Raw genomic sequence first — 21,347 nt, 5'->3', positions numbered from 1 at the left:
TTTACGACATAATTCTGTGTAAAAAAAATAGGGACTGTATTTACTATATCGAACAGTCTTTTTAGTCTTCTAGTTCTCTTTTTAATATTTATATTGAATATTAAATCATATAAAACACATTTCACACAAAAATAATATTAGAAGAGAATTAGCGATATAAATAATAATAATTCTTTTTCTGACGAGAAGACGTCCAAAAAAAAACATTTGAGAATACTTCTTTCACTCAATTTTACACCATCGTTTTATTATTTCGGCGTAATACTATTGGTTCGCAAGATATAACTGTGCGTAAGTATTGATCGACCATGATCGTCACACACTGTTACACTTCGAAGAACCAATAATAGCTGTTCGCTATTGGGAGGGTAATCACAACTTGAAACACTTTTGTTTTTCATTTTCCTATTTCACATCGCAATCGTTTTCTTGTCCTTTTTGTAAAAAGCGCAATATTATTTATCTCAATTACTTATTTTAGATAAATACAAAAGACATTTCCTTTTCGATTTATATCTAACATTTGTTTTTATAAGAAAAATGTTTCTTTTCTAACAAATTATTTTCTTATAGTTGAGAAATTATTTCTTAATCTTATATATTAATTCTAAATTTATTTTAATTGAAATTGCAATAAGTTAAGTAACATACATATCTGCAAGAATAATTAAAATTTTTAAGCTATTTCTAAATTTTACAATTTAAATTTCCATCATATACATATGGTCATTCATATATGCGTACAAAACCTTTACAAAGTATTTGCATAAAGCAAACGTGTATTGTCAATGGTAACGTCTTTGCTTTTCAGAAAAGCAAAGACGTTACCGCCTTATGAGTAACTAATTTTTTCACGGGTTCTACAAATCCTTCGGTTCAGAAGGAAGCATCTTTCCCGCTTACATTTCTCTTGATCCCTGTTTTCCTAGTGTGGTAACGAGGACAAGTCGTTTCTCGTTAAGGAGAAAGCCCTGGGAGTAGAAGGGTCTTGAAACAACCAGTGAAGTCAGTAGCCGCAGAATCCTTGGTGAAAGGTTGCCTTTATTTCACCCTTTTCGTACTTTGTTTCCGATTCTTGCTATTTCCCGTTCTTTTCTTTCATTCTCTATTATATCAATCCACCTGCGCTTGTTTTTCCACTATTGTATGATGATTTCTTCGTTTTGTAACACGTTTAATACCAAACACATATTTCGAAATTGAAAGCTGGTTGAGTAAAAATAATACCGATAGAGGTTTACAGTTAAATGTAAAAATAAAAATATAAAACTCGTTTTCTCTCTCTCTCTCTGTTGGAGTTTAGCTTAACTGCGACGTATAGGATATAGTATATACGCTCATGCTGACCAATATTTATCAAAAGCGAACAATAGTTTTCGCGAATTTGTATTTCCGAGAAAAAGAGGTAACCCGTCGAACAGTTAATACGCCCAACGCATATGAAGTATGCATTTGACAGTTCCGCCTTTCTTTCTCGTAAAAATGCGGGACTCGTAATGGGACAAGAGGAAAGGGAGAGAGCCGAAGGTGAGACCACATGATTTTCGTTCATCGAACAACGCGTTATCTGCATAATGCGTGGTTTGTCCACGGATTCTCATGGGGCGGCGCAGGTGTAACGAAGATGCAGATCGCTTCGTGCGAAAGAACGTGATATTCGTAGCACGCCTTGTCTTCCATTATCGTTGCCCGAACACGTTTTTCATGAGGTGATCGCGGCATCTCTCGCCTTTCACACCTTTTTGCCATGTCCCTCGCCGCAGGTTACTCAAACAAATGCAAAAAAGTATGGACGTTAAAATATTTCAGATGAATCGCACGATAATAATTTGTGCATACGAAAAAACCAATAAAAACAACGCTGTGAAATTTAATTTTGATATCGTTTCGTGAATTACGTTGCACGATGGACCGTGCAGTTTTAACGTTACGTTTAATTATGCAATAGTTGGTCTAAAGTTGTAACGGCAGTTTCTGAGAGTTACGGCAATGTAAGTGATAAAGGAGCAATGAATTTTGATGTATGAGGTTTTTCGGCAAAAACCGAAATTCTCATACGAACATATGGCTAGTGGAATCTGAAGTGATATCTCAGAGAAACGTAAGTGTGAAACGTGGCGTAAGTTGATGTTAAACTTGATTTCGGCTACACGAAAGTTCGCCCGACTTTGCTACTTCTCCAGAAGTAATTCATAACTTTTACCACGGCCCAGTTCAATAACGTCTGTTCCGCTAGCGCGCGGTTCATACTGATAATTCATTTTAAAATACTTCATAACTAAAAACCAAAGGGATACAGCGTCCGAGAACATTCGACGCTAAATCAGGAAACTTCCGGACGCAAAAGACGGAAATCTCGTAAAATTACATTAGGGCAGTCATTTTCCTTCTCTGATTGCGGCCGGGGGGTTCTGGAAATTGCACGAAGTAATGGATATTCAGGAACATTGCCGCCTCGACGTACCTAGTCCTTAGAAAGTTAAGAAAAACTTGGTCATAACTCTGAAAATCGGCGCCGATTCGCCATTTTTCTCGTCTATTTTTTTCCAATAATTGTTTCGGAATAAAGAGAGAAAAATCGCATAGCGGTGCAAGATACATGCAGGAAATACAACAAACTGATCTAAAAAGACGAGACAAAATTTTCCGTCTCTTCGACGAAAGACGGTAGTTCGATAGATCGTAATAACTATCCTTACCCATCACGTTTCGCACTATGGAAGGCCGTCCACTTCGCGTAAACACCAGCATAAATTCTGGAACGGCCCTTCCCGTTCCCTACGCCATTCGCGTTACTCCCCGGCCATCTCGCTCCATCGTTAACTGTTACGGGACCATCGAGTGTTTCTCACCCTCTACTTAGCCAACCCGCTCGTTTCTTTCAGGCGAAACAAACGAACGGGGCGGTTTTCCATTTCCCCGATCGATTTTGTCGATAATGGCGACAATAGTGGAAATAGTGAGAGCCATTAGTCCGGTGATTAATGACGCGCTTATGATCGAACAGAAACGCTGCGCTTTCGCATCCCAACGCTCGCCTCCACTCTACTAGAGAGATTTTAGGAATCTGGATTCTTCTTTTTTTTTCACAACACCGCAAAGAGAGCATTATTGTGACTCTGCGAAAATCGCAGTAATAAGAGACACGGGACCATTATTCACAAGGATGCGAGTGATTTGCGAGCACAATAGACAGTGGAAAGCGCACGAACGTCGAGATTATTTGTTAAATGGTACGGTAAGAAGAGAAGTGCGTGGCTAAATCGCGCGACATTCATATCGAAGTACATTGTAGCTTACCGTAGCTTTCAACAAATATTTTACGTATATTTTTTTATGTATTATTGGAAAGCCGACTTAACGAGCCTCAATCGTAACGATCGAGAGGGAATGTCAAGTTGGCACGTGTTTTCTTTTGGCGCGAGTAATTGGAAAATGTGTACTTAATATCGTTGAAGAGGGCGAGGAGGCACTTTCTTCGGTACTCGTCGTTGTGTATCGATCGCAACCACTGTCGTCATTAAAGTCCGAGCGTGTATAAAGACGGGAATTAAAATGTAGTTATCAAAGCAAAAATGAGAGGGCGTGCAATTAAGATATCCGAATTGGAGTCCGCTCTCAGACCCGCGCGGTATAATCGATTGCCTTTGTGGCACCTGTCGAACGACGGGTAAAACCCGATTTTCAGATTCCATTGAGAGACGCGAAAGCGTTGGTGGTCGGGAAGACGAGGAGGCAATGTGACTGACAGGCTTCATGGTTTATTCGACAAGTCGAAGAGTACACAGGGAAGCCTATAACATCGTATCCAGCTTACGCTTTGGGTTAACAGCCTGGGTGTCCGACGATGTACCATGATGCATGACGCGGTGTCGAGTTCCAATTCGCCGGGCATCCATGAAAGCAGGCTCTGTGCCTGATGTAAAATATCGGCGATTCGGGATGAAACGAAGCACGCTGCGTCCAGTTTGTGTGCATGTGGTAGATGAGGACCGCCGATTGCGCCTCTTTGAACGATTACTTTTAACTCGATGTAGAAGCGCACGGTTTTACGGCCGCGTGCATAAGTAACACGTGTGCGTATTGTTAATATGAAAAATATCAACGTTATATATCAAGATGCTCTTTTGACGTGGACTAAGCGAAACGCGTTGGCTGGATATTCCAAAACGTTAAGGAATGCAACTACAGGAAAAATCTATCCGTGAGGAAAAACCTTTAATTAAAAGGAGATTGTACTTTATTGTATATGTCAAGAGTTATTTTCAGCGGGATATTAATTCGCTAGTTTCGGATCAATGACCCGAGAATCGATTACCTACGTGTCACCACACTTCGTCAAATCGATCGAACTAGTTATGTCCTCTAAATAATGTTTGTGCTTTTATAATTCAAATACATTGAAACGTAATGTTTTGGTTTATATTTTATTACTAACGATAATGAAATATTTATTCGTACAAATATTTTAGATCAATGTTGCGTCAATTAGAATGCATAACTTCATCAAGGTTACGAAACGTTAGGTAAATAGCGATGTATATACGTCAATTATGATTGGCTTCGGATATTGATGTAATTAGGATGCATAAACGTTATTAAATATTGTTTATTATTGTATATCGATTTTCTGTGTGCATGGAATCGCATATATAATAAAATCTAATATATAATCATGAATTAATATATAAAATTTACTAAAATATGAAAATAGGTATTAACATAACAATGTCTAAATATCATTTAATGTGATCGTTTTTTTTCATCAATTAATAATTAATAAAATAATTAATAAAATAATATGTTAATAATACATTCGCAAGAAACTTCTTATTCACCGTGTTTATTTTAATATGACTCTCATGTAATTATATTTGAAAAGCGAACGCAACGGAATAGTCGATGCAAGAAAAATATTTGAATTTTTGAGAGAAAATATTAGCTTATAATTTCTAGTTGCAAAAGTAAATACCGCCCGGTATATAATATCATACAAAGTTTAGTTGCACATTTTATTACATATTATTAAAGTCCGAGATAAAAGAAAAGTCAATATTTAAGTGACATTGTATGGCAGATGAGAAAATAACGATATAGGACACGTACCTATATAGGAACATTCTTGAACATTCAAAGCGGATTTAGGAAGGGTACCTTCGTAGATACCTACTCGATGAGGATTAGGAAGTGATTTGCAGGCGATTGCCGATAGCGATGGAAACACGAAAGCCGGAATTTATCGTGATTGGAGCGAGTTCTCGTAGAGAGAGTCATGAAGCTTCGAGGGCCGTTATCTCGTGCATGCGCCAGATACGCACGAACTATCAGTTTTCATGAACACACTCTATGACGTAAGTACATGTTCTCATTCTTGGAGGACATATTTATCGTTATGTGCAATATCCTCTTTCAACAAGTACACGCAAGTTCTATAGATCTTCGAGGTCTATAAATCCGGTGGGAAAAGAAGTATTGGAAATATACGAATAGCAGGACGTAATCAAGTTGATTGGATACGTTAATTAGGAAACATCACATATTTTACATTCCGCGTTCGTTTTCTCGGTGAAATCTACGTTTTGAAAGTCAGTTCAATTCCTTTAAGCAAGAATTTCTTCTCCTGTCACGAAACCTCATTAATTTCGTAAGAATGTAACGACCCTGACATTCTGTCCCACTACTGACTTTCGTGTCGCATTCTACCATGTTTCTGCCGAAAATCTTACGTTCACGCATATCCGTGCCTGGACCGCGTGGCGATTATGGCGACTCATTAGCTGCGCCTGTAAATCATAGCGGTCTCCGCGACGAAGACGGGAGATGCGCGCTGAATGTGGGAGTTTCGGAGCAAAACGCACGAGCGAGCGAGAGGCGGAGGACAAAGCTGCGGTCCAGAACGGGACGGACGGCGCGAGCGTCCGAAGATGGCCGAGCACGAGCGGAGAAAGCCGACACGGCTCGCGAGGGTTCCTCGCGATATTCAATGGTTTCAGTACCGAGCCGCCGCGGGTCAGGACTCGATGTGGCTTCATCGCGAGGGAGGTTTATTATCGTACGCCTCACGACGGTACGCGACGCGGGCAGGTGATCTATGAATCAAAATCGGAGCAAAAACGCGTGGTGTCATCATCCATGGGTCGTCCACAGATTATCTTCGCGACTTCGCGATTATCTTGCTTTGTAAGTGCCGATCAATGATCCGGAAGTTACGATCAGCAAAGAACGCGGTGGCGAGATCGCGTTTTCCCCGGTGTTTAAACTGAAGTTAATGCGAGTGGATTTCGCGAGTCTTCACTTAACCTTTTTTTTAAATGCTGCTTTTGAGAATTCATCTTTTCGGGTGAATGTACGATCGACTTACAAGTGCGTGCGTAACGCACATGCTCGCTCGGTGCACGCTTAGTCGTCTCGAGATCGAGGGGTAAGTGCGAAAAGATCGACGCCCTTGATCGGCCCTACGGACGGCTCCAAGTATAAAACACTGCAATTCCTGTGTCGCACTATGTTCAATTAATCAGCAACGCGCGTTACTGAAGTCTATTTGCGGCATTTTAATCGACAGTGTCGATGCGTTGAGTATAACTTCGCCACGCAATTCATCATTGATTCGACTGTTGTTCGATGAGACCAATGTGCCGAAATATAAAAACGAAATATAGCAGGAAATACAATCAGTGGTAAAGAGAGATGATATACTCGTATTTGTTCCACGTTTCGATCGTTTCGAAATTTTCGACATCCGCATAATCTCGATAGTTAGCGGACAAACAGCTTTATTCCATTTCACCACTTGCACAAAGTTTAGAAGAAATTATTCGATTTTGAGACGAATGATTTTTACGAGTGTCCTAAAATTTATCTTCGCATTGAATCTTTTTATTTTCGAACGCGTGGTGTCGCAAATAAACTTTCTGAGTTGTTTTGAACATTTATTGGGCCGCAGATCACAATTGCAGTTGAACGTATGTCGTGCTGAAGTTTCAACTATCGGAATATCGAGACACGTCGACTTTGCAAGTTCAGCTTTCAAAAGGCCCAGTGGATATCTTGTCTCATTCCGCGGAGATTTATTGTGCGATTGAACGCGTTAGCGGAATTCGCGACAGACGTAGAGACAGAGGCGCTCAGAATTTGTAGGAAATCGCCTTCGAAAGGAACTTGTATTCTACAACGATAAAACTACAATCGCCACTCAGAGCCTGTCAGGAGAGACTTCGCTCCGTTACGGATCCGTTTATCCGACAAATCCAGTGATCATCCGTTCGCCCAACATGCTCCATGGAATCCTGTAGTGGCGAAAAATTTCCCTGACAGAACGCATCGGTCATGGAATAAAAAAAAAGGGATAACAAACGGCGTAAATGGCGCGAAGCGGATAAAGTTTCAACTACTCGTGATATCTGCGTTTGAAGAATTACGTCTACATCGGAAAATCTGCCGGAGAGATCGATCGCGCGCTCAAATCGTTCCATCTGAAAAGAAGAATCTTACATGATAGGAGAGAGAAGAACGAAGATCGTTGAATAAGATGGGAACACCGTATGGCGATAGCATGCATCGTCGTTAGAGATTTCATTCTTGAGAATCTCAAAAGACCAATAGCCAGTCTCATTAAATGACGACGGATAGGTGAGCAACAAGATAGATAGGGGACGGCTACGTGGCATGTCGGTTCATGACGACGGCTACGGTAGCAACAACGACAGCAAAGAGCAGTGGACGATGTGGATGGCAGCGCAATGCAGCAGCAGCAGAAGCAACATCAACGACAACGGCATCAACGACGAGAACGGCAGCAACGTCGAGAGTTGCAATTAGCGCCAGCTCGCAACGGCCGTGAGACAACGTAACGACTGAAGGGGGGGGCCGCCGACCGTTAGGGGGTCGAGGGTGTGTGCAGTGCACGTGAAAGGGGGACAAAATGTGGTGGAGGTGGCGGTGGTGGAGTGTCGTGACAACGACGACGACGATGCTGGTCTTGGTAGCCGCATACTCGCCGCCTGTGGAACTATCCGATCTGGATAAGCCAAGTGAGTAATATCGCTCCGTTACGTCACTAGTTATGTCTGATTTACAACTGAGCTTAACCCTTTCGGTACGTCGGAGTCGAAGCACGAGGTGCTTGCAACCGACAAATGTGCCGGTTTGCTGGTGTATCAATAACACGGGAGAATTTGTTAGAAACGCTAGTTGGCACTGTACTATGTTGTGCCATCACGCATGATATGTTATTCATCACACAAAAGTTAAAATTTCTCTAGATAACAGAAAATTCTTTCGTCATAAAATATTATAGTACTTCTATACTTTTCTATACGCCTAGGAATTTCACTACAATAAAAGTGTCAAGATATTCTATATTTAAGATTCCATGCCGCGCCACGTAGTATTTTGCGGATCGAAGATCGTGACGCGACGAATTAAATCAAATCTCCACGGTCCCTCGTCACGAGGTTGTTATGAACTTTAAACAGCGGATTATTATCGTCGACTTCATCCGAGGAAATTTTGCTCGACCGCGTTCCGGCTTTGCCCTCGAGAACATCGACTCCACGAAACTCAAGTATGATGTAGTCGATAAAGGGGGATATAAATGGAAAGGTGCTTCTGAATATCATTAGCAAGGTTCTCCGATGTCCCATAATTAAACGGGCACTTCGCACTCATCGAAACTGTCCTTGAGGCACTACGGAGTGTGCAATGTGTCGCGACGCCGACAGTTACATACGAGTATTGAAAAATTAAAATAACACACACGACAGGTTATTTTATCGCAGTCGGATCTTCAATGTAAATCATAATTGTAAGAATTTTAATTCGACTGGTACGCAGCCATGGTTTATGCATATCATTAGCGATATGAATACTGTTCTGTGATTAAAATCTCTCGCACTATTACATAGTCGTAATTGTGTTCATCAAATGACATACGCGTACGCGATTTCAAAGTAACGTAGAGAACAAGGAAAAACAGATTTTAGAGAACAAGAGCAATTTTAAACAATTATTCAAATTAATCATCTTCAATATTATTCAAATTTAGAGTAATTTTTAGAATCTAATTAATATTATATACGATTTATGAATAATCTCTTTTCTTCTCTTTCTTTTTCGAATATGAAAAAGTTTCTGAAAATACGTCAATTACGTCAAAATTATATCATTAATATAGATAGCAATAAAATTATATCATTAATATATAGACAGCATTTAAATCTTCATAAATTACTAAAACCGTAAACGTAGTGAGCTCGTAAATGTCAAAGATCTTTTACGAAGCAGGAAACTAATGTTGAAGTTACCTTATAACTATCCTCGGACGATGAGCGATACTATATTAATAATCTAATGTCTGACGTAACCAAACTAAAAATATAATTACATATTTTTCCAGCATTATTGACTGCTTGTTGTATTTAAAATAGCGGGAAGAGTAGATGAGAAACTTTCGCGGATAGATTATTAGAAAACTTTTGCCATCGTGTCCATTTCGCTATGCGCGCATCTTATTATACTTGGCGCTTTGTAGGTAATATGCGCTACCTAAAATTAATTTAACATCCTGCTGGATTAACGATAAAGAAAATTGTAGGACGAAGGTATCCAATCGATTCAGGCACAGCACGTAGGAGAAGGCTTAGGGAAGAGAATGACGGCTAAACTAGTTTAATTAAACCACGGCGTTAAGCCCCTCTTAAATTTATAGCTGCGCGATAAAAAAGGATGTTCTACAGTGGGGACGTGAAGAGAAAAAAATTGGAGTTTCAATAGCGGAGTTCGAGCTTGTTCGGCTGCAAGAGCGAAAATAATGTGACGCCAATTCTGCACTTTTGCGAAGTTCCTTTGAAAAAATTTTCGAACGATCGTGCCATCTATTTTCGTCTTTATTTTGTTTTTATTATAAATGTTACATACATAAATACCAATAAATCGTTTTCCTTTTCAATTTAATTCCGATAGTCTATAATCTGGAGTATACACAATTATTGATTTTCATTAATGACACTGGTATTTTGTAACAAAGAGCGAACACCCTTTGACATTTTCGCAAATTTTAACTCTGGTGATTCAGTGACTATCTTCAATGTCTATATTTATTGAGAGAGTAGTGTAATAGTAGGAATATCTGGGAATATTCAAATCATCACTGATGACATATTGGATGACCAGAGGAGCAAATGTTAGCTATAATTGACAATCACTGAGCCTATTCCCTATAAATATAGGGATTGCTAATTCAATAATAGATTTATAGTTGTGGTATTTATGGTTAATGTACGTACACATTTATGATTGACAATGAGTCAATTGTAATAACACTCATAACATTTATCATTCCAATTACATGAATATATATTATTGCGGAAAAGTATAAGTAAATGAGTAAACGTCGTTTCTCAATAAATTAGATTTAATTGATAAAGAAATGTAGGAGACAGAAAATCCGCCCTTGGGTTCTGGAAGGAACAAAAATGTAACAAGTAATCTTCGGTTATTTCATAGAGAAATGCAATCGCGCATGCAATTTATGTATAGTATAAGAGATGCGTTAGAATCGATCGCGGCAAGTTGATGCCTCAAAACTTTCTTCAAGCAAATTTCATGGTCCGCCGTTGCCTTGGAAGAAATTTCAGAGTGCTTTCGGAGAAAATAAAGTATATATATATATATATTGTTATCGACAACAAATTTCATACACGCGTAATATAAGCAAGTTCTTGCAATTGTTGCTGATTCAAAGGCACTTAATTACGATCGAAATTACTCGACTTCGTTATACAATTATTTCACAGCGTGGCGAAACGTTAGCCTATGTTTTCATAAGGTTCGTCTGACTTCTACTTCAACAGGTGTTGCTAGCGGCAAAAGACAACCGACACGACGTGTACGCAGCACACGCGTAACTAACGCGTCGTGTTAATTAACGATGCTTTCGTGTTTATTCGCATAGCATAAGGCCAGATGCATCTATTTTGCCACGTTCCGGCGTCGTGAAATAATGACATTCGATTTCTCCCTAATGAGACTAATCTCATAGTCCAGTACGTTAAAAAAACGGTGAGTAAATGCCGGTGATGAGTGATATGTTTATTTTTATAGCGTTGTGTGGTTTTTAACATCTAGTACTGTATGCAGCGTGCACTTTCGGTAAATAACTGAAACCGCAAAAACCAGAAAGACCAACTTTAATGTGCACATCATTGAGAAATGTACTTTGTAGTATAAAGAGGATCTTTTTACGCTATGTTTTTACAAACATGCTGCATCGTAAAATATAAACCAGAGCTTACCATGGCAAGCTAACGTTTTAATAGAAACTGCATAACAGTTTTCACTATTACAATATATATAAAAAATATGTTACAGAATCTAGTCCGTTTTAAAAACAACCTATTTTTTTACATATACAAAGTTTAAAAAAAATCTAAATCCCCCAATAGAGACAGCTTAGCATCAACCTTTAATAACTTTTTCAAAAATTTTTGGTTATATTCAAAATATAATACCAACTTTTGTATCTTTCATTTCAAAAATATCTTGTGAGATAAACACATTTCTTTTTATTTATCTATTTTAAAGATGCGAGAATTCTCGTCTAACAATAAGAGCTGTAAGAATGAAGTATTTTTAAGAACTTTTTTACATAAAATATTTAGGAAAACTATTTATTCACGTTTTAAACTTTTAAGACATAAAAGATATACCTAAATATATATGTTTCATGAACATCTCTGAATTTTTGTGGTCATATTGGATCCTTTATTATTCAACCAATGATGGTCTGCGGTGATTTATGGCAGCTCTCATTTCCGTCCTATGAACCTGAAATACGTATAAAAAAATCAAAGTTCGTTTTATTCGTTGAATGCTGTTGTTGATATTGAACCACTAAAATGCCTCAATGAATGAAAACGACAAAATGGTAGCCTGTCATAGTAAAAGTTAAACTCGATAAACATCGATACTTTTACTTTGACAGGCTGCCATTTTGTATTTTCCACGTTTTAGTGGTTCAATACAAAAAAAACATTTAACAAGTAAAACGAATTTGGATTTTTTTTTATTTCAGATTCGTAGGACGGAAATGAGAGCTCCCACAAATCGCCGCAGACCATCAGTGGTTGAAACATAATAGCAGGAGAAAGAGGAGCTCAATGTGAAAAAAATTCAAAGATTTTTATGAAACATGTATCTTTTATGTGTATAAAATATTCAAACGTGAATAGTTTCTTTTTTATATTTCTAAAAATATTTTATTTTTTTTTTTAGTTCTTGTGAACGAGAATTCTTTTTAATTATTTCGCGTAGATTATTAATTTATTTCCTAGAGTCAGTATACATTCGTTGTAGACTTTGGAGTCCGTTTCTAACAATAACGTCTCTAACAGCCCTTTCCAACAAAAATTCGAAATTTTCGAAATTACAACTACTGAATCGTTGTAATTAATTTTTTTGTCGGCAAAATCGAAGCGAGGGCAATGACGGAATGACCACGAAATCGACCTAATGGGCGGCCATTTGTCATTCTTCATAGGGTAGAAGGTGGCATTGCGGAAGGGGTGAGAAGGACCCTTTGCACGCTGCCGGCCAAGACGATAATTTGCACGCGATTTCATCCGCCGTATAGACCTTCCGCGTCAGTGTATGACTTAATGGAAGCTCAGGTCACTCCAGAATTCAGAAATAACAGAAGCTCGTACGTAAAAGCGAATGCGACAGCCACTCTGCATTTACGCGAATGATATTCTACATGGCGATCGGTATATGTACGGTAATCGTAAAAATAATTTTTAGCGTAACGACACAGGTGACATTATTATATTTTCATTGTCGTAAAAAAATAGTATAAGATCTCCTCAACATCGTATCCTCGTGTAACAACCTTATCGAAATAATAGCCGAGATATGGTAAAAGCAGCATTATCGCGGATCTAAAACAAGGCGGAGACGATCAAGCGACATAACATGTATGTTTCATACCCGACACGCGAATACTCAACATAATCTCGAGTCTAATCCTGGAAAGATTAATTGGAATTGGCACTGCACCTGTTATTCTTAGGTGACCTCTGTATACTAAATAATATTACGTGCGCACAAATACTTAAAGGGACCAAACTGATAATTATAATGCGATTTAGGTGGATAACTCTTTTATATCAGCGAAAAATTTATTTAAAAATGAGTGACAAATAACGATAAGATAACAAGATGTATTTTGTCTGTCAAACATCCTCTTTTCATTGAGATACATTGTACGCTTGCATGAGTAGGTATATAGAAAATATTAAGATTGCTTGAAGAGGGTAATTACAAAAGAATGTAGATAAATGCGAGAAATTATTGTGGTATCATCTTTAACTCTTTTTGAAATGCACGAGTGATTATTTGCACGCGATCTCTTTGCTGCATTCGTTGGATACAGTCGCGATTAAAGTTTAGCACGGCACTTCTTTTTTAAGACCCTCTTATTTAAAGTGTACTTATTCTAAGGTACATTTATCGGTCATTAAGACATTTTTTACTTTCTATTAACTATATGTTATAAAAGAAATAATGCTAGTGAAATGTAAGAAAGAGAAATACGCTGCTCGACGACGGCCTGTCTGTACGAACGCGTGCTACACAATTATTATATAAATGATATGAATTCATCGTGATAATTGCATGTTGTAGAATGGTGTAAAAAATGCTTTGCGACGCAACAAGACGCGGCGCGTGATATAAAATTTGTTTCGCGCCGCGCGGCGAGAACGAATCCACACCGCCGCGAGCATTTCATATGTCGTAATTCGCGCAATTCTGTCAAGAAGCGACATATTTCATATTACTGTAATCCACTGCAAGCCCGACAACAATGGCGCTGCGTGCGAACGCGCATTCCGAACTATGTATTTCTCACGGGCCTCTCATACGTGATAGCGAAAATTCAGAATATCGCTCCCGTGGGTCTCGTTCCGCAAAACTGCAGCGCGAGTAACGAGTGGATCCACTTCAATATGTCAATACTATGAGCTTAACTCGTGACTGGTGACGCGGAATTTCGATATGTTTCGACGCCGCTGCGATAAAACTTAAAAACCTGTGGCAAAACGCGTGACAAATTTTTCACGCATCATACAGATATCGCGCGTGAAATTTATTACACCTCGGATACTTTAAGGCCCGGTTTTTCATTATCTGGTTAACTTGTGGTTTGAATTTAACTTTACTTAATTTGATGACAATTTAAAAATTGTATTTTTCTAGCTGCGATAAATCATTAAACTAATGGTTTTGTAGAGAGAGATAACTTTAAAAGTTATTCACTACAAAATTATTATTTTAATGATTAACTATAGATAGAAAAATATAACTTTTACTATCAGATTCCCAATAAGAAATAACAATCAATTCATCGTCGAATCGATATCGAAATTATCAATTCGACGTCGAATCGACATGACATCGATTCGGTTAAGTCTAACCACAAGTTAACCAAATGAAAAACCGGGCCTAAAACGCGTTATTATAAGAATGTTTTTGTATATTTTTGGCATAACATTTCGCGACACGGTGGAAGCCAAATCCATTTTATGACCTCGCTCGGCGTGTCACTATCGCTATGCTACGCAGTATATCAAATTAATTCGTGCGTAAACGAAATTTTTGCGATGCAGTTCGATGCGTTTGTCCATTATCAGGTTTCAACGTAAAAGAAAGTTATCGTCATCGTAAAATTTTCGTACCTCGAAGCGCTCGATCACCATTTCCTCCTTTTTTCATTTATTTGTTATTCATAGTCTGCGATGTTATGACATCTTTCTGGCATATCGTAAATATGATTGATATCTATGTGCCACGTGTGCAATTTATTCCTTTTTTTACTCGTCGCACATATCATTCGAAGTTATAGAAATTTTCATCCGTGCTTTCGTAAGAGATGTAAAAGTCGCGCTTGCACGCGACTGTGAAAAACGTATATCGAGATTTCACACTTCGACTAATATAATCGTGATACCATCGAGCCACTAAAGTCGGTAATTATCGCGGCGTAGTTTTAATAGAAAAAAATGCTTTATGGGGAATAATAACGCAGCGTCGTTAACTTTTCTATTAACGTACGAACGGATTTACATTCCTATCTTTTACTTTCGTCTTATTCGTTCGTTACGTATAGTTACAGGGCAAGCTCGTGACCGTCGTTTCTTTCCATTTACATCATAAATGAGACACCTCCATTGCAACAGTTTTCTTAATATATACCGTAGCGTTTGGATATAAAGTACTTTTAAAGACTCTGTTTAAGTTTCCTACGAGTCTCGAAAGAGCAATGACATGCAGCCCGTGACATGATACTTTTAGTTGGGTCAAGTCCGGGTTTGGCGATTTTATTTTAAATATGCCAGATTTCCTTTTCGTTCTTCATCCTCTTTTTTTGATATGCATATTAACAAAGCTGCTCAAGGAATTTTACTTTTGCTGGCTGCTGCGAAGTATTCTTACAGTACACACCATCTCCCGCATAAGAGTTTTAAATCGGCTGAGATTAAATTTGTAGAAAATCAGGACGCAACAGTCGAATGACGTTCTCATGCAGATTATTTTAATCAAGCTAGATCTTAATGTCTAATTCCGGAATTATGCAGATCGAGCGAATGAATTTTTTCCATTTGGCGACGATGGTATTACGGGCGCCGAGAGCAATCCACTGAGACTGGAAATGGCAGGTGAAAAATCTCGTCTTGTCGGTTCGTGCCCTATAACCAGGACGAATCAGGAGCTTCTGTCGTAACTCGTCGGTTTCTATCTTTTCGCGGCAATGATTCCACGTAACTTTCTAACCGGTTAATTCGTGCTTAGCTATACAGTGACTATCCCTCGTCGGTACATCTCGGCGCTAACGAGTCCACGAACGAGAACTAGCATGGCGCGTGAGGAATAGGAAGGTAGTTTCGCAGGGAATCTTCCCATCCGAAACGAGCCGGCTACTCGTCGTAACAATATCCGAAACAGGTTGTCGGTACCTGCGCTGCACGTATCTTAGCTTACCGCAGATTACCAGTAATCCCCTGGGTTCGGGTAACAGTTACACGCTTTCAGCGAGACAGGGGAACTTCGGTTGCCTCAACGACGGCGGCGGCCCGCGGCGCAACCTGGGACTGCCTCTCCGTTGCAACGTCCGACGCCGTATAAACCGAATTCCCTCGACGTATCGGAGCGATACGACGTGAAATTAAGTCCCACAACGTTTTACACGCGCGCGTTCCCGCACACACTCATGTCGCTTCGAATCTATTATATTTATATATATATAACGAATATATATATATATATATAAAGCACGATAACGCAAGAAACAGTTCTTTGATATTTTAGAAATTAATCTTCAAGGAAGAAACGATTATATGAATAATTATAATGAACGATATAAAAGGTAGGACTGTAAAATGTCCTGTCATAATGTACATATAATAAGAGCTGAAATACATTATATATGTTAACATCGCTGATATCAAATTCACTTAGAATGGCAATGATTTAATGATGAATTGCGGGGTCTTATTCGAGTCGCATATACGCTCTATTATTGGAGATCTAATGAATAAATGAGATCCGTTATATCTATTCATAGATATTCCAATTGAGGTTATTAAAATCCTGGAATAATTTCGAATTCGTAGAATATTCCCAATCGAATATTGTATCTTACAAAAAACTTTCCATTTCTTTATTATTATCTTGCCTTGTTATTATCTATATGAAAACTGTGTAAATACAAATCTCTCTGTATAAATCGACAATTTATATAATTGGTTCGATATTTTCTGGTATCTTGAATCTCCAAGAGATATTTAGAATAAATAACATTTTATTTATTTAATTATTACCTTTTTAAGTTGCGTTTAACTACTTTTAGACGCTGTGTGCATCCATGCGTATCTATCATTCACTTAATATTCGTTTTCTATTATCATGATATATACTCGAAGTTTAAGTATGTATAATAATTGCTTTCTGTCGATATAATAGCTAGCTTTGCTCAAAAACTGCTTTCTCGTTGTTTTGCATATTTAATGCAGGCACGTTTGATTACACAATATCTTTATCTACCATAAATATATTCCGTATCGCTGTTAATCGCAATTAAACGATTAAATTTCATCTGATAACTAACAAATAACATGTTTGGAGCATTTCTCTTATACTATACACATATATAATAATTATTTATAATTAATAATTAATAATTGATTATGTATTTAACTTATAATTATTTATGTCGTCCATGCGAGATACAGAGTGAATTCTCAATCGATTAAGATAATTAATACCAAATAATAATTAGCTCGCTGTGCGACTTGTGACATTCAGTTCTCGACGGTCAAGAATCCCTCGTTAATCCGCGTCAACGGGATGAAACATTAGATATCATGAGATGAAAAAGAAACAAGAAGAGCGAGAAAAATCTACAACAGGAGAATATCGTCGAGGATAGGATGGTGTTAGCCGTCGGTTTTTTCTCGACGATGTCAGTTTTTCTGCCATATTCCTTTTTTCTCCTTTCATTCCACCTTCATTCTTCATTGCGTCAGCATCTTCGCTTGTTTAATGAAATTCCGCGATTATATGTATGCGATGAAAAATTTCATATTTGCCTGTCCGGCTTTATCAGAATTCAGAACGCCACTCTCCACGTTTTGTTATCAAAGCTTTTTTAATATTGCAGTTTTTGATTCTGCCTGATGAAAGCGTTTTGTTTCAACGAATTTTTCGTTGACACATATATATCGCTCGTAAACTTCGTTGATCTCGGTGATTTCTCTCTCGAACTTGTTCAGGAAACAAACGCCGTGTACAAGATATCTTCTACACAAGTACGAAATTCATATGATCTAGGGAGAGAGAGAGAGAGAGAGAGAGAGAGAAAGGGAGAAGGAGGAAAGAGAAAGACATAGTCATGTATCGTTTATATTTTCCAGCTAAAGTGAACGAACTTGCTACGATGTAGCATATCAAATGTCTCTTCGGGATTTCAAGCTCGAGATAAACTTTTACATTGAAGTGAGATCTGTTGTATCCGTTCTGTTTTCTCCGTTGAACAAAGTTGTGCCTGGGTTCGAACTGAATGTACTGTTCGAAAATTAAATCGATTCACTTCATAGTAGCGCGGAAGTTAATACTCGTATCCATTTAACTCGCAGGCAGCGCAAACAATCCTCTTTTCCAATTATTGTAAAATCGTTAATTATTGCACGCTAGAGAAATACGATAAACAACTACGCCCGCGGATCTGATACGACGTATAAATTCACGAGAACGCATCGCACACAACGAGTGACGTAAATTTAAAAAATTTAATTTTCGGTGGGAGCTGCGAGAGATAAAAATATGGCGAAATCCTGCCGTTTAAGCGGTAAGAGATAAATTAAAGGCGTTCGATGCTCGCGATCCATAAATAACCCAATAAAATGGTTTTAATATATTATCCGAGCTGGGTTTGCTAAATGATTATTAATGGGCGTAGATCTTCCCGTCCTCCGTTTTTGCATATTGCACAACGCGAATGTCCCGCTCTCTCGCTTGCGTACTGTCCACCATGTACAAACTGCCATCGATCCTCGCGCTTATATGCTAATTGCCTATCCGTGCTAATTGGAAGTACCGCCGAGTGCGTTAATTATCTAACTCACGGTTAGCTATTCCTACTACTCAACCTCTCTGCGTACGCATTTCACTCGTTTCCGGACACTCCGTGGATTTCCGTAAACTTGAAACTGATTTGATTGCTCGCGGTGAGCAATTTTTATTTCTTTTAAGTTAAATACGTGCGGATATGACTGACACATCAATTGAAATATAATGAAGAATTAGTATATGCAAAAGGAAGAGATCTACATATGATAAATATATAATTGCATAAATGAATTATGGGGTATATAGAATATATTAAATCTTTCAGGAAGATTCTTAGCGCTCCAAATAAATATTAGTGACTTTTCTTATCGCTATTATGCAGTCGTGAAGCATTAATCCATTTTATGATGCATCAAGCATCGTTGCGCGACTATTTAAGCTCATCTTATATTCACGTAGGCGACGAACAAGATTTATACCATTTCAGTGATATATTATAGTATTTCTGTAATAAGAAAATTTTCTAAAAGTACACAATTACGAAATGGAATCTAACTATATGTAGAAATTTTCCTATTATACTCTATAATCTTATCCTTGAAAAGGATAATAATTCGAGTTAACTATGCGAGAAACTATGTTTTCGGAAGTAAGGAAGAACTAATTTCATTTAAAATCAGCTGTCATATTAACATGTTCATTGTATTAATAACAGCTCATCATCATACATATATACACACTATCACTTAAAAATTTTAGTACGTCTTGTGTTTTTGCTAACAATTCTATTTTTTATTTATAAAATATGAATTATATGTATGTACGATATATTCTTTTATTTTCGGTCTTATTTCGATCAGAAGTACTCAATAAAGTCATGAATTGCCAAGAAATAATTATAAACAAAAATTATAAATAAATTTCTCAAATAAATAAATATTTTATACATTAGTGATATTAGTTGAAAGAAATATCAATTTAAAATTTTGCTCTAGACATAAACTGATAAACATTTGAAAATCATGACGGGTAACAATAAGAGAATGGAAACAATGTATATTCTCGCAGAAAAGCATTAGATTAAACACAAGTTTGTGATAAGATACTTGAGGAAGAACTTATCGACAGAATGCCAAGAATGTAGCTTCTGTTATCAGAACTTAAAGAGATGAAGCTTGAAAAAATAAAAAAAGTGTGAAGAATAATAAGTTCTTTTTATAATTTTAGTGAAAATATGTAGGTAATAATAAATTTAAAAACATAAAATGCAAACTGTATTCATTTTTATTCTTTATATTATGAAATTTTCATAAATGGAGAGCGTACTGAAATTTTTGAGCGGTATTGTGTGTGTATACATTCGTATATCTATACATACTTTTCTTATTTGTAAATTGTTGATTATTTTATTCTTTTTATATTTTTGTTCATTATTTTATTATTCTTTTTATATTTTGGGTTTGTTATCTTATTCCTTTTATATTTTATTCTTTATATTACATTTTCATAAATGAAGAGTTGAAACTTTTGTGGTAGTATATTGTATATACCTCAGTCCTTTCTTACTTGTATAAATTATTCATATTATCACCATTATTGCTTTCTTCTGAGAGTAACTACTTTTTCATATTCTCTCTCTATGCTATATTAAATTATTATATCAACATCTGTACAAAAGAGTAATTTTGTACAATTTCTCGTTTGTGAGTGTTGTAAGACTTACATGAAATGAGCATACTCGTCATCAGCATTCTCTCTTGCTCAGAAATTGCAGAAACGAGAAATTCTATTTTTGTACGACTTAATCACGCGCGTATACTACTTCATCGTCGTTAGTGGAATAGCGCTTGCTTTGTGCGGCGTGACTGCACCACGCGGAGTACATAAGTTTTACATACGGTCGGTACACACACGAGAAATGACATTCGTCCAAGTTAATGCAATACATAGCGGAGATGTGAGGAGAGTTGCACATACGTGCCAACGCGGAAGCACAACGGTAGACGGAGAATATAAATCTCAAACAAGCGACATAGGTAGTATATCTCTGGTACAAAAGGATTTCTGTATACCTGTCGTAGGTCCAATCTGCGGAAACGCCAATAAAACGTCGGCTCCTTTTAGCTCGATACATTCAGGAAGGCTGTGATATCTTTTGTTGAAGATGGGAAGACGTAAAATCACGATGAGATCGCTTTTAAGGAGCCATTGTGTCGCACGCGTGTTTAGATTTTTATAGAGACTTTACCGGATAATCTCGTGCGAATCCTTCTTTCGCTGACGAATGCTCGTATAAAACTGGTAAACACCGGTGGCCCTTCTTTAAATTGGATTTATGGTTTTTCGGGTCAGACGTCGAGAATTGCGGAACGAGTCAGCATAATTTGTCATGTCTCCTGCTCGCGACTGAAGACATTTTTACTGTTTTTAACGAGCAATCGTATGATTTTATAGCAAACGATAATCCGGACATTCTACATCGAAATGGACTGGTCGTTTAGTTATGCCCGTACCACGATTAATTTTTGCATTGCCCTGGGCCGACAGCTGTGAAAGGATTTCAGAATTTTGAACAGAATCGTTGCTTCGTACATATTCATGTATACATGCACATATGTACGGACTATACAGAATTTCAGATGCTTCCCTGTCACGCATTGTCTGCCTAATCAGGTATGACTTCTTGACCATTATATAGTCTCACTATCGGCGAACTGTCCAGTTCGCGA

General features: G+C 37.6%; 1 protein-coding gene across 1 annotated transcript in view; it reads left to right on the top strand.

Annotated features, from left to right (window-relative positions):
* The first annotated feature begins 6,447 nt into the window (after positions 1-6,447).
* Positions 6,448-21,347, top strand: part of LOC108731432 (hemicentin-2) — a 112,934-nt gene continuing 98,034 nt past the window's right edge. The window contains exon 1 of the mRNA XM_018461765.1: positions 6,448-8,030. Coding sequence (XP_018317267.1) covers positions 7,922-8,030 — 109 coding nt within the window. The 5' untranslated portion in view covers positions 6,448-7,921. The remainder of the gene's footprint in view (positions 8,031-21,347) is intronic.

Source organism: Mycetomoellerius zeteki, unplaced genomic scaffold (genome assembly GCF_001594055.1).
Source record: "Mycetomoellerius zeteki isolate Tzet28-1 unplaced genomic scaffold, Tzet1.0 scaffold128, whole genome shotgun sequence".
In the NCBI taxonomy this organism is placed as follows: Eukaryota; Metazoa; Arthropoda; class Insecta; order Hymenoptera; family Formicidae; genus Mycetomoellerius; species Mycetomoellerius zeteki.
Note: the sequence above shows the minus strand (reverse complement) of the source record. Positions and strands in the feature narration are given on the sequence as shown.